Source organism: Ailuropoda melanoleuca, chromosome 10, assembly GCF_002007445.2.
Source record: "Ailuropoda melanoleuca isolate Jingjing chromosome 10, ASM200744v2, whole genome shotgun sequence".
In the NCBI taxonomy this organism is placed as follows: Eukaryota; Metazoa; Chordata; class Mammalia; order Carnivora; family Ursidae; genus Ailuropoda; species Ailuropoda melanoleuca.
The window spans coordinates 76358541-76373537 of NC_048227.1; the positions used below are offsets into that span (position 1 = coordinate 76358541).

Here is a 14997-nt window from a genome sequence, read left to right on the forward strand (position 1 = left end):
GATTCAAATTGTTCTGCAGATTAGATTATGGCTGTCGGAATAAGGGCTTGATGGCAGCAACTTTCTAACCAAATACCTTAATCATGAAAAGAAAATTCAAAAGATGCATTTTGGAAAGGGTAAAATTAAAGATTGAAACCCAGTTCCTTCTGCTAAACCATGATTTTCAAACTCTAGCATGCAGCAGAAGCCCCTACAGGGCTTGTTAAACCACGGATTGCTGGTCCCCTACCACCAGAACTTTTAGGTCAGTAGGGGTGGGGTGGGGCCTGAGAATCTCCATTTCTGATAAGTTCCCAGGTAAGGTTGATGCTGCCTGTTTGGGGACCACATTTCAGAACCACTGGACTAACCCCCATGTCATACCCTTTATGGCGGCTGTATTTGCCGGTGTACACCTGCTACGAGAACCCAGAATATTACCCTTGCAACAGCTCCAACCAGTGCCAGCCAGAAAAGTTTCTCTGAGAAAGAAGCGAATTTTCAGGATTCTTTATGTCCTAAAGACATCTTAGGATATAGCACTGACTAGGAGAAAATGTCTCTTAGCCAACCCAGAGCCTCATTCTAGGGATGTTCACAGGTGATATTACAGAAATAAGGGTTTGGCACACAAGAGTTTGAGAAAACATCTCCCTTCAACTTGTTAAGTCAATGTGCCATAAAACACACTTGAGGAGAATTTGGCCTCAAACGAATGGTAGAACTGCATAAATGTTTCAACTCACCAGTTTTTCAAACTTTTATTTGACATAGAATTCTTTTTTCAAATGAAATCTTGCCCAGAACACTAACCTATAAAATAGATACTTGACAGAATAGACATCATTTATAGAATACCTCCTGAAGCACTTAGAGAATTCTAAAATTCTGAAAAGCACAGTTTGAAACTTTATTTAATGCATAATAAACACAGACTCTTACGATGGATGTTATTGCTAGAAGGTAGCTTTGAGCCCTAGTCTATAACCCTCATCTCAAGACCAGTGCTTCCTCCCTCATCCCTTTAAACAAGAGAACCCAGAGCTGTGTGGAAGTGCAAGGGCAGGTTTGTTTTCAGAGATCTCATCACTGAGAGTTTTTCTGTACTCGGTATTTTCACATTGACTGAATATGATTGTGTCTTAGCATCAGCGCAGACCTTGTGTTTTTATCTTCTGAGTGGTAATGCTTCATGTCTCATTGTTTACCTCTTACATGAAGAAGGTTTGGGCCATTTCTTTATTTGCATTTTTTCCCTTGTGAGATAGGAACACCATACTTTAATTACTCTGCCCCCTAAAAGAAATTTAATTGGAGAAATACGTCACCTTTCCCTGTTTGTTAGGGATTGTTATTCGCTACCTTTCTGTTCCCAGCAGGAACACCCATGGCAAACTGCATTTCATTTGGAGATCGTGGGGAAGAGCAGACGCTTGGTGCCGTTTTTGCATGTGGCACTTCTGTTTACTAATTGACAAAATTTGTCTTACCCCCTGCAGCTGCAAATGAAAAATCTGTAAGACTAAATGAAACTCTAGGAACTCCAGACAAGGCCTTTGAGAGAAATTTGCAAGGGCTTCAGAAAGAGATTGATCAGATGATGACAGAACTGAGGAGGAAAAATCTAGATAAACAAAAGGAAGTTGCTGAAGACGAGTTAGTGTGAGTAGATGCTTTACTATTTTTTCATTTGATACACTGAGCTTTCCAAATGATTGTTTACAGTTTTCTAAAATTGTCACACTTTGAGTAGAAGATACTTTGTTATTTATTTTTCACTTCGTTATTATTTATCTTGCTCTAAAATGGATTAAAAACATGTTTTTGCCTATATTTAGATAATTAAATAAATGATCTTTTCTGGTGCTGTCCTTTCCATAATTGGGCTAATGGACTTGCCTTATTAATTGCCTGTATTTGGCACTTCTAAACCATCAATAGTTTTTTTGTTGCTGTTTTAATGAAAATATCTCTGGATAAATTTATGAATTTAGCATTCTGTCTGTGCATTTTGTCATTTTAGGAAATGCTGAATAGAAGAGTCATCAAATAATAAATGCCTAATGCTTTGAAATTAGGGCTGAAAATTTGAGGGTGGAAATAGGAATCATGATTTTACTAATGCAAATGAGCTCTGTGACCGTACATTCAATAAAAAAAAAAAATACATGTTTACATTTATAGTCAGCTAACTTCAAAGTGATGGTGTTATTAATACTTAAATAATCCATACTAAATGCACAGTATCAACACCACCTGAGAACTTGTTAGACATACAAATTATTAAACCCCACCCCAGACCTACCGAATCCAGAGATTTGGGGATGGGGCCTGGCAATCTGTTTTGACAAACACTCCAGGGGGTTATGATGCCTGTTAATTTGAGAAGTACTGTTTCCCAAGTGTTTTGTCTTTTTTAAAGGCTCAGAATATTATCACATTAGGAGCACCATTAAGTTAAACCCAGGAAACTCCCAGATCACTCAGCTGAAAGAAAAAATCAAAGTAGATCAACATCATGATATTATATTAGCACGTCAATAACAGTTCTATTCACAATTTCTAACCAAATATATCAGTGTTCATACCTTATATTCAAAGTAACAGAGAAAATAGAGCACTATGGTCGATCAGGGGGCTTTTTTGTGTTTTGTTTGTTTGTTTTTTTGGTATGTGAAGTGAACCAAAATTTATTTCATCAGTTAGATTATGAGGATAACGTGACTCTTTCCAATTGAAAATGCTATATTACTAATACATTTTAAATATGTATATTTTTGTGCTTTAGTATTAATTATAAATGGCCTTGCCACTTTTCAGGTATCCATTTTCATCTTGACTTAGTACATAGTCAGTCTGCTTTAAATATTGTCTTATTTGTCTATTCTTTGAATGCTAGCATCTCTTTGTAACACAGTTTAATACCAATAAACCAGGAGGCAGTGACAAGGGCTTATTGTCTGTTTTTGGGCTGGGGTGCTTGCAGAGCTGCAGAAGGCCTTCTGAAGAAGGTGAAGAAGTTATTTGGTGAGTCCCGAGGGAAAAACGAGGAACTGGAGAAGGGTCTCCAGGAGATATTGGCAGGCTACAAAAACAAAGTTGATGATGCTTGGGACCTGTTGAGAGAAGCCATGGAGAAAATCAGAGAGGCTAATCGCTTATCTGCAGCAAACCAGAAAAACATGACTGCTTTGGAGGTGAGTCATAGGGATTTTCATCTGAATCTGTAGGGATGGGGGGATGGGGAGATGGGGTAGAGGGGTGGGGATTGAACATGGCTGGATAAGTCAAGTTGATGCCCATTTACCCAAATCAAGAACAACTCTGAAAGGAGACTTCTAAAAAGTAGAACAGGAAATGATCTTTAAAAAAATAAAATCAGGGGCGCCTGGGTGGCACAGCGGTTAAGCGCGTCTGCCTTCAGCTCAGGGCGTGATCCCGGCGTTCTGGGATCGAGCCCCACATCAGGCTCCTCTGCAATGAGCCTGCTTCTTCCTCTCCCACTCCCCCTGCTTGTGTTCCCTCTCTCACTGGCTGTCTCTGTCTCTGTCAAATAAATAAATAAAATCTTTAAAAAAAAAAAAATAAAATAAAATAAAATCAATGATCATTGCCATAGAATCAAATAAAATTTAGATAACAAAATATTGAAGATTCTGAGGACTGTGTGATACAATGGGGCCTTGATCTTAATGACAACTGTGTCACTTTCTAGAAATACATCTTGGACAAGGCAACTGAAGTCTCTAAGTCTCAGTCTTCAAACTACTCAATGAGTGCATTATACTAGAGCACATCCAAGGTATCTCCTAATACTGACCTCATACGATTTTGTAACCCATGAACCGTTGCTTAGACATCTAGCTTCCATAGATCGCAGGAGTACCAACTATTCCCTAATGGAATCTGGTACATTGAGAGTCCAGTGCTTGGTAAGATTTTGGTTCTCTTTTTCTTTGCAACGTGTTCTGTGCAAATGATATTTTAAAAGAGATCAAGTCTGAGTTATTTCCCTCTTTTTCCTCACAGACAAGAGATAATTTTCTCCCCAAGAAATGATGGGCAGCTTCTGCCTTTTTTAGACAGCTGATGAGGCTTGAACTAAACAGATTCTTCCTTCTCTTCCTCCCTCCCTCCCTCCATCCCTTCCTTTTTCTCTTCCTTCCTCCTTCCCTTCCTTTCTTTCTTTCCTTAATATTTGACATGGCAAATTGGGCACTTTTCCCAAGAGTAAATTGAGCACATATGACAGTACAACCTGTATTTGGTATTTAAACAACAGCAATAATATATCCCCAGAAACAAACCTACCTTTGCTGTTTTCAAAGTATTTAACCCCAACAGATCTGAAAACAGCAGCAGACCTCTATCTCTTCTAGGGTATCATCTCACCTTCAGCTATAAATGAACACTCTCTGGCGTATATTATGCTTTCAAAAATGTTTGTGGAATGGCAGTTGAATAGAACAAATCTGGATTTCTTTTCATCTACTCATTTCTTTCCATTTTCCTTTAGATTAAAAAGTAAGAGGGTGAGTTTTTTTTTAAAGATTTTAATTATTTATTTGAGGCAAAGAGCAAGAGAGAGTGAGCACGAGCAGGGTTGGGTGTGCAGAGGGAGAGGGAGAAGTAGACTCTGCACTGAGCAGGGAGCCTGATGCGGGGCTCGATCCCAGGACCCTGGGATCCTGACCTGAGCCAAAGACACACGCTCAACCGACTGCACCACCCAGGTGTCCGGATGAGTTAATTTTTTTTAACTATCCATTTCTAGTCCCTCTCCTGGGATTTCTTCCTGTCATTTTGATGGAAGATTGAGGAGGCTCACTTTTTCTTAACCGAGGTATCTAATCTTAACCAATTTGGAGTCTACTGATATGCTGGAAATATTAAAGAAAAAGTACCATCTAGTGAGGCAGGATGCTGGGCTACTGTCATATCCCCAGCACCGGCATGATTCATCCTGCTCGGTGACACCCCAGTGGTGTAACTTACCCGGAGGTGCACCTCTCCATTTTATGGCAACAGTTGAAGAAATTAAAATTACCTGTGTGGAAAGCATAATAAGCATTTGAGAAGTATTTCAAAAGAGTTATAGTGGCGCAGTAAATGGTCCTTTCAGCTACTCCTTCCTTTTAGTGATGTTTAAAACCAGGAGCCATCATTCTTGGGTGCCCCTAGAGATGCCTGGAGCTTATGTAGTCAGCATTGCGATTCTAAGTGGTCCTTTCTGTATTTTCACTTTATGTGTCATGCTTAACTAAAGGCTTGGTAAAAACTTACTGGAGTAAATAGATAAACTGACTAAATTAACAGGAGTGAGTCACAGATTATTTAAGATTGCCAGGGCTGATTAGGTTGCTTATGAAGGTTCCTGCTAGACCAGCTAACTGAGAATTACCCAAAGGATTTGTTCAAAGACGGGTTCTCTGAGCTCCCACCCAGAGTGTCAGTTGGTTAGTTTGGGCTGTAGCCCAGGGTTCATATTCTAAAACTCTCCCTAGGTTAATCCGATGTACAGACTGGTTTGAGAACAACTGATACAGCTTATTATTCAAGCAAATGGATACAGTGTATTTTGAATAGATAACTGCATTGTGCCTATGTTCCCAAAGAAGGTGTTATAATTAAGATCCAACTCAAATGTTATTTATTTTAAGGAGATAAGCATGTCTTTAAAAAAATAAATAAAAACACTTACTACTAAGTTCAAGAAATATGCTAAACACAAAAATTGATTATATTAAAGACGGATCCTTATGGGTCCTTAGAACAGCAACGTGAACATCAACTAGAAACTTGCTAAAAATGTAAATTCTTGAGCCCTACCCCAAACCTATCAATTCAGAGACTGGGGGTGGAGCCCAGCAACTTGTGTTTTAAAAATACCGCCAGTGATTCAGATGTAGACTTAAGTTTGAGAAACAGTGATATGAAGAATAAAACACCATCTCTGATGACTTCAGGTGACTTGTATTTGGTGGGAGGTACACATAAGTAAGTTACTCTCAATACTCTGCAGTAATTATCATGGAGCTAAGTAAAAGAAGGTCATCTAAATCACCCCTGGGTTAAGGAGGGCTTCACAGAGGATGTGGTAAGTGTGCTGAGTCCTGAATGACAAGCACTAGTTAGTCAAAGTAGAAAAGGAGGAACATCCCAGAAATAGGGAAAACCATGTGCAAAGACATGAAGGGGAAAAAAGAAAATATAAGATACTTGGGGGAAAATTCAGTGGTTTGATAGGACTAGAATGAAGACTGCATGGAAACGAATGGGGGATAGAGAGCCAGAGAAGACAGACAAAGTCCAGAACTTGAGGAATGAAAGACCAAGTGCATTCGAGATCAAGTTAGGGAATTTGGATCTTATACTGAAAACTATCATTAACAATTGAAATATTGGAGTCATGAATTAACTTACATTTTGGGAAATTTGTGAGTGGTTCATATAAACTGGAGAATTAGTTTTGTGTTAGGAAATAGTGTGGTATAAGGCTAGGAAAGTAGGCAGTGGTAATATTAAGTGTCTGTCAGACACCTTTCACAGCAAGGTGCTGTTGGTAACCAGGGTGTTTGAGATGAATAGGAATGATCCCTGGCCTCATAGACCTTACAGTTGAGGCAGTTTAACCTTTCACAGTGCATAACACTGTGATTAATATGGCCTAGGAGCATCCACAAAAGAGTCACGAAAATGGTGACATCATAGCAGAGACTGAGAGAAATGATGGTGTCGCATGAGCACAAATGCAGAGCTCTGCAAGGAAAACGTGATCTTACAAAACGTCAAAGAGAGCCGTAAATTTGCCCAACTCTGGAACTGTGTAGCAGAAGATGGCTCTGGAAATAGCATTTGGAGCTAGATCATAGATGTTTTTGAATGCAGCCTTCTGGAGAGGCACGGGCTTAAAGGCATTTCCAGTGATGGAGAGAAGGCAGAGGGGACTGTGTGCCTGGTGGCCCTGGAGAATGCGAGCCATTCAATTTTGTGAGGAAGCATATACTGAATAGTCAGTCCCCAAATTGACCATTAGAAGGTTGCAAAAGGAAGGATTCGAAGAAAAGTGGTTAGTTGCTAGACAGGCAGGAAAATAAGCTTCTGCGAGTTGTTAAGCCTTCCACCCCACCCAAAAAGGTTTTAAATTTAGAGAGCTCTGGAATGAATTAAGATCTAACTAGAAGGTAAAGGTAGAAATGTAATCAATTTTGGTCTTCAAGTGGAATCACTTAATAGTTATGCTTATGGTGTACTTTGGGAGAAGAATTCCCTTTATACATGGGCCCCCTTTTTGTTCCTTGAATGCTTGCCGCTTTCTCCCTTAGATATTTTTTATACTACATCATTCTCTATCCATTCCCTCTATTTACTTTTGCGACACTCAGAATTTACTCATTCATTTTCTCCCTCCTCCACACAGGCCAGGAGGAACACTTCTTTCCTGTCCAGTGTATCTTCAAGACCAAGTATAGTGTCAGGCACAAAGATAGCACAGATTTTTTTTTCCAGTGAATAACGTGCCATAAAGCAAAACCAAATAAACGTTACATCAATACTTTTATTAGTATTTGGGAGCTCCAGATATTCATCTTTCCTTGTCTCAAAGCTAGTTTCCATTAGAGACTAATTTGAAAATTAGCCACCTCTGAAATCTTCCTAATCTCTGGATTATCATTTTGCTTTAGTATGATAAAGAACACATTTTGACCTTTGCATAACAATTGGTTCCCTAAAGTGACTCAAATAGAGCTTTTGCAAAGAAATAATAAGAATGAGACTGACATAGCGGAACTTTCTCTGAATTAGCCAGTGATCAGACTAGCTGAATGATTCAAGTGTCCCAGGGATGGACTCGAATTTCATTTATGCATTCAAAAATGTTTATGGAGGAAACGTTTCTAGGTCCTGAAGGTACAGTGATATGTACAAACTGTCTTTATGACGTTTATATTACAGTGAGGGAGATAGTCACTAGACCAATAAGTAAGTATATACTGTGGACATAAAGTCTAGAGTTACGTCGTAAGTGATGTGTTCAGTGATATTACATGGTGTATTCAGTATGTTATGCTTCTTCAGTTAGGGACAGTTCAACAGGCCGTGCATTTCCACTGGTCCCTGTACTGTACATGCATCTTACGATGAATTGATGTCACTGATTTTCATTAACAGTGCTTTTATCAACTGTGAGAAGACGCAATTGAGGTGGTTCAATCTATACAAAAAATAACATTATGTTTCTGTAGTTTGTGGCCACCTTATAGAATAGAATTCAGATAAATGAGTGCTAAGACAAAATAAAGTAATTATAAGTTGGCAATTACATCATGTTTACTGTGTGCTAGGCTGTGGTCTAAGCCAGTTCTTTTCAAATTTTACTGTGTATATCACCTGGGGTTTGTGTTAAAATGTAGATGCCGAGTCGGTAGTTCTTGAAAAGGCAGTGAGAGCGTTTATTTCTAGTACCCTTCCAGGTGTTGCTGCTGCTGGTCAGTGGACCACAGTTTGAGAAGAGAGAGACTAAGCATTTTAAATGAGGCTAAATACTCGCCCCAGTTTTTCATGGCTTGTGAGTGGGCAGAGCCGGGATCCCAACCCAGGCAGGCTAGTGCCTGCCTCCAGTTTGTAATCACTGTACCATGGCATGTAGAAAATATTTGGGATGAGGATGACTGCTGTTTTAGAGAGATGGTCAGAGAAGTGACCAGGAACAGAGCATGGAGGAGCAAAGATGGCAATGGACTGGAGGAGAGCCCATGTGGGAGGGAACTGCAACCACGGAGGGTCACAGGCAGGACTGAGGGGTATGTGCTAGCAGTCCACTGAGGTGGTTGGTGAAGAGACAGGGAAAAAAGAGTATGAAATCAGTGCTATCCCAGCGCAAATAAGTGATTTCCATAAGAGCAGAGACCGTGCTTTCATAGCTCAAGACCCAGGCTTTAACATTCGGTAGACCAGGGCCCAGTCCTTAACTGCATAGTTCCTGTGACCTTGAGCAAATCATTTATTCGGTTTCCTATTCTTTGAAAAGGTGATAAACACAGGACCTGTCGAGTTAGTGCGGAATTTCATGAGAAAAACCTATAAACGACCTGGCACTTCTTGAGATATAAATGAATATAAAACTAGCATTATTATCTATATCAAAACATAAATGGCAGAGTTTTAAAATCGGTGCCATTAAATCCACAAGTGATTAGGAGAATGAGTGAGATGTATCAAGGAAAAAAAGAGGCAAAGGTACGCTCCAAATAGAAAGATAACAATATTTCTCTCTCGTCAATTTTACCCTTCTAGGCTAGGAGTAGTTCCATGTAGTTTTGAGACAAGCTCTCAGCATCAAGGAAAAATTAGAGCCTGCTCTCTTTTTATGGAACAGTCCATTAAGTTTATTCTTCCATGTGTTCATTTCTCTTTTTTTGAAAAGCACTTCCCCTAAGTTCCCTTAAAAATCTCACTTCTTCCAATTTTTACAGAACTCCCCTAGACTACATCTGCCTATGTTTATGCTCAGAAAACACTCATTTGGACCTCAATTCTGGAATGTAATGTCTAGTTCCAGTGTAATTCAGGGCACTACCACATGCTCAGGAATACATATTCAACACTTACACTTGAGTTTAAGATGGGTGTCCATCTTGCTTCAAAAAGAGTTCTTAATTCCTCAGCTAACATCACATAACTTTTCTTCTCTTGGATGACTTTCACATTGGGAGGAAGAAAGTACCTAGATAGGCATTTAAATAAAACAACACTTAAAGGACCGGCCAGGTAGTTGATATCATTCTCATCCAGCCTCATCGTCAACACTACGTGCCTTGTTTACAAAGCCTGTGTTCAGGCAGCTCAAGGAAGTCGGGAAGGAATACCGGGCTGGATAGGGTTTTGTCCAAAGAGCATTTTGATGTTTTGTTCTTACTGTACTACAGAAAAAGAAGGAGGCTATTGAACGTGGCAAGCAACAAACTGAGAACACTTTAAAAGAAGGCAATGACATACTTGATGAAGCCAACCGTCTTGCAGGTGAAATCAACTCAGTCATAGATGTGAGTATTTCATAAAAGCCAAAGTTAAAATAATAATGGCATAGGCTTTCATAAGTGGGGAACAGTGAAAAATCTCAGTAACATAAGCAAATACTAATTTTTTTTTCTTGTGGGTGTCAGATCGTTTCTGCTTGATTCCATTGTGACTGTGCTGAGCTCTTGGCAACAGTTAAAACTTCACATTGTTCTCCCAACAGACATGAGTGTCTGTGAGAGTACTCACAACACTCCTATAAACCTGTATTTTTTTTCCACAGTGATGTAGGGCGTATCTTGTTCCCAGGACAGTTCTTAAAATCCGCCTCAATATTTATATAACATTGGTTAAAAGAGAAATGTAAACCTATAAGCAGACTTCGAATATAGTGTGTAATGCAGTAGACACTGTACTGTATGGCAATAGAAACACATATGGTCTAAAAAATCCTAATGACTATCATTTATGCATTTATACCTACAAAGAAGCATTTTCTTAGAAAAAAGATAGTTAGGTTCTTCTTGGTGTAAATTGGCTCCATATATTTCCTAATCTCTCTCATTAAATAACAGCTTTTATTCTGTATTCTCTTTTTGCTATATTAGTAAAATTGAAGTTTCATAAAAAAGTGTGTGATTATATCTCCTAGAGAAATTAGTAACTGAGAGGAGACTTGGATTCACTTACTTAAAATGCCCTCTCTTCTTACATATAGTATGTTGAAGACATTCAAACTAAATTGCCACCCATGTCTGAAGAGCTTAAAGATAAAATCTATGACCTTGCCCAGGAAATAAAGGACAGGAAGCTTGCTGAGAAGGTGTCCCAGGCAGAGAGCCATGCGGCTCAGTTGAATGACTCATCTGCTGTCCTTGATGGGTATGTCATTTGTTGTTGGAAATGTCTATGTGTCTTGACGCTTGTCCAAAAGTTGTGACTAGCAGAAGTGGTAGAGAATCTCTTTTAAATCTCGATTTCTCTAATTATGAACATACGAGCTACATGGCCTTTCTGTGGAAGAGCCTAATTAGGAGGGTCTGGGCAAAGTTCCACTGAAGCAGCATCAAAAGTCTGAATTAAAAGTGGATTCAAATACGGCTTGGTAGGGAATGCACACAGCCCTAGGCTATACTAAGAAAAAAATGTTTTCTGTTCTTTATTGGAGAGCACAGCGGTTGCTTTATTAGCATTTTAAATAATAATGTGTAAACACACATTCTGCTTCAAATTCTGGTTTTATATTTTTAATGAAATCAAAACTATTTATTGTTAAGAAATAAATGTGAAAATGTTGCGCCATAGATAGCCTATAAGTCTTTTTTTTTCTCTTTCAAAATCCAGGGAGACGCTACATATTCCCCTGTGAAATAACAGCTCCCTATAGTTGGGACTCTTCTATGGGTCAGAGGAGGGAGGGTCAAGTGGCAAAGTGTGTTTAACCTATAAATAACCTTCTAGGTATAACTGGTAGGCTTCCCCTACAATTTTGGGATTGTCATAATAAATACCGGTCCTATAAGCCCCAAGAATAATTGCCTCAGATCTGTTATTTAATATATAACATATGTAAGGTTCTATTCCAGGACTTGATATCATTGATACAAAGGAGAATATTAATGTTTGAAGACCCTGAGCACAATTCATGCACAATTCAGTTTTTAGTAAACTTTTGCCAATTTAGCATGTAAACTAGAAGTCCACAGATGCAGGCTCCAGGTTCCTAATTAGGGATATGTTGGTCATGTCACCTGAGACAAGCTATTTAACGTACTGAGACTCGTTTTCTTCATCTGGGCAGTACACCTCCCCTAAAGAGATTTTGTGCACTCAATTCCAGTAACATGGTGCAAGTGCTCTGAAACATAGCATGCTTTACGAATGACCCAAAGGACCATCTCACTGCTCACGGCTGCATGGTGTGTGTGGTTGCAGAAATTTTTGAAGGACACTATGGGTATTTAAAAATATGTTGGTAATATTTCATAGCTGAATTACTTAGGAATATGAGTTTAAATTGAAAACTATAATACAATAAGTAGTTACCTCATTATGACTTGGAATCATGATGATCTTGGCTGTGATCCTTTGGAAGCCATATTTGTTATAAGTAGAATGTTCTTCATTTGAGTACCCACTGCTCTGATGTTCTTTTTTGGGGTTAATCCCAACAGAATCCTTGATGAGGCTAAAAACATCTCCTTCAATGCCACTGCAGCCTTCAATGCTTACAGCCACATTAAGGACTGTATTGACGAAGCTGAGAAAATTGCCCAAGAAGCTAAAGGTCTTGCGCACGAAGCTACAAAACTGGTAAGAACTGAATAGTGTTATGTACTAAGAATGTAGGCCAATCTTTCGGAATAAGTACCTAAAGGAAATTTCTCAAATTTAAATGAGCTCAGGAAAATCCCAGTAAACTAGAATATTTATTTTGAATTATTTTCAAAGGCTCCTTTTAAATCACATCCAAAATAAACTTTCAGTATGCTGTAATAATAGAACTCTTTTCTCAGTCTCTCACTACTTCCCACTACTGATAAGGGTCTTGAAATTATTGCAGATGCCGAGCAGTTTTGTGCCACCAACTCACAGAAGGAAAACAGTCAAACTTAAGACTCTGGACAGGGAAATTTATTGCTCTTGATCCAAATATCATCAATAAAAAAGTGTCCTGAAAATTAACACCACTACTTATACTTACCCACAAACTGGTTTTATGTGAAGCTTGACTAGAAAGTATACATTTTACAAAATACATGAGATTATATGCTTCTGAACGATTTATACTGTTTTTATCAATTGAAACCTGTATCTTCAAAGGAACCTTTGGCTGCTGTCATTGTTCAGATATACATTTGGAAATAATATTTCAGAATTGGGGGGCTCCAAGTATAGCACATTATCTGAGTAGCTTCAATACTGACAGTTCTTCATTCTGTACATTTAGAGCAACATTTCGTAAATAAGTTACATGATACACCTTCATAATACTATTTTAAGCTAAAAAAATATTTCCTAGGAAGCACATGGTGAGTTAAAATGTTCTAAACTAAATGTTCCGAACTCCTTTGGTCTTCGCATTAGAATTTCAGCAGAAAAAAAAAAACTTGATTGGATTTTTGTGAATGAAATATACATGAATAATTAGTGTTAAATGGATCAATATTTTCTTGGCTTTGGTATTGGACATGAATATATTTATTTTCTAGTAAAACAGAACTATATTATCATGACATTAAAATTAAAACTTTACTCTGTTCATGAAACAAACTTTCTGTTCAGTCCAATAAACTTTCTGGGACAAATCAGTCTTCTTTGAGTTTGCAGATAGCCATTTAATCAATAAGTGGTTTTCTTTAGCATTTATTTTGTACTTTTTGAGACATTTAATTATTTTTTATGTGGGATATGGAAAAAGAGAAGGAACGATGATAACAAGAGGACATGTTGCAATGCATTACAGCTCATCCTAGCCCTGTTTGAGGCTGGCTAGATTGCCACGTATAAGCATCAGTGTTAAGGAAAGAGAACATTTTGTGCCTGCATAAAGATGACAGTTTTCTATATATAAAGTGATAGTATTAAATTTGGGTGAGATTAAACAGCTCTTTAATAAAAAAAAAACATTAGAAGTTTATGAAGATGAAGCAATGGCAATAGTGAGATTTTGATTGGTATAAATGATTATAGATAGACTTGAAAGATATTAATTAGAATGATATTCATTCATTCCATCCTGAGTGCCTACCATTTGCCAGACACAGTGCTAGATGCTAAAAATTGTCCTAAAATGAAGCTTGGGTCAGATGAAAATGGTGAACTTGGAAATCTGGGTCTTTAAAATAGAAGATTATGAGAAGATAAATAGTTTAGATTTGAAATATAAGTTCATTTTGAAAAGATAACCAGGCATAGGGAAGTTTCTGCAATAACTGTAACACAATTTTGAATAAGAAATAAACAGAACATAAATACAGTAGAGTTCTTTACTCACTTGAGTCTCTTCCTAAAAAGAAGGAAAAATGTTTTCAGTGAATCAGAAAGAAAGGACAAAGAAACAAAGCAGGAATTTGTATGAGGTGAGAAAAGACGTGTTAGACAAGCAATAAAACAACCAATTACTGTGAAAAAAACGGATGTGAAATAATGTGAGAAGGAAAAGAAGCATTGAAAATACCCATAAGGACAGAAACAAATGAATGGTAGAAATAACCTCAGAGAATAATTGACAGCATTTTTGAAACAACTTCACTTTTAAAAAATCTAAAGTATACCTATCTATAAACACACACATAATCAAGAAGGTCATTGAAAGGAAAATATGAGTGAGAGAAAGTTGATCATTTAACGAAATAATAAACAGGTGGAGGTTTTACGTAATTGAAGATTGTAGTGGAGCAGTCCTATGTAAAGAGTAAAGCTGTGTGTCTTGCATACATCATTTATTTAAATATAGAAATAAAGTATTTTGGAAATATAGACATGATGAAGAAACAAATACTATTTTTCTGTTAGTGTGAGGTGGGATAAATACTATAAAGCATTTGTTTTCCAACACGCAATCTCCAAGATAACCTCTCATTTAGTACCTCTCATTGGTGGATGCAAGGAAAGGAGAAGGGATATGTGTCACTTTAGAAAAGAGAATATGAAGATGCAGTTATTTTGTTCTAATCTTAATTGCTTTGGGGCTATAAAAAGTCCTCTGATGATAAAACAACAGAAAATTAAAACTTCAAATAGAAATCCCAGATAGGTGAACTTAAAACCTATATTATCAGCCAAATCAGGTTTTAGAAGTAGGTGGACAAATATTTCCTATGCTGCTGGATGCTTGTAATCACCACCAGGGGCAATAGGCCTCAGTGGCCCTGGGATATAAGGCCCCCTACCGCTGGAAAGGTCTTATATGCTGTGCACTTGAATATGGTGCCTTCCAATAGCAAAGAGCACCAACAATGAAAGGAAGGGTTATGTAGAGTGAATTCCGTA

At 37.9% G+C, this 14997-nt stretch overlaps 1 protein-coding gene across 5 annotated transcripts in view; it reads left to right on the forward strand.

The window, feature by feature from the left end:
- Positions 1–14997, forward strand: part of LAMA2 (laminin subunit alpha 2) — a 610905-nt gene that overhangs the window by 489434 nt on the left and 106474 nt on the right. For all 5 annotated transcript variants that reach the window (XM_034669120.1, XM_034669119.1, XM_034669121.1 and 2 more), the window contains 5 exons: positions 1482–1644; positions 2969–3179; positions 9912–10028; positions 10721–10884; positions 12177–12315. In XM_034669120.1, coding sequence (XP_034525011.1) covers positions 1482–1644; positions 2969–3179; positions 9912–10028; positions 10721–10884; positions 12177–12315 — 794 coding nt within the window. The remainder of the gene's footprint in view (positions 1–1481; positions 1645–2968; positions 3180–9911; positions 10029–10720; positions 10885–12176; positions 12316–14997) is intronic.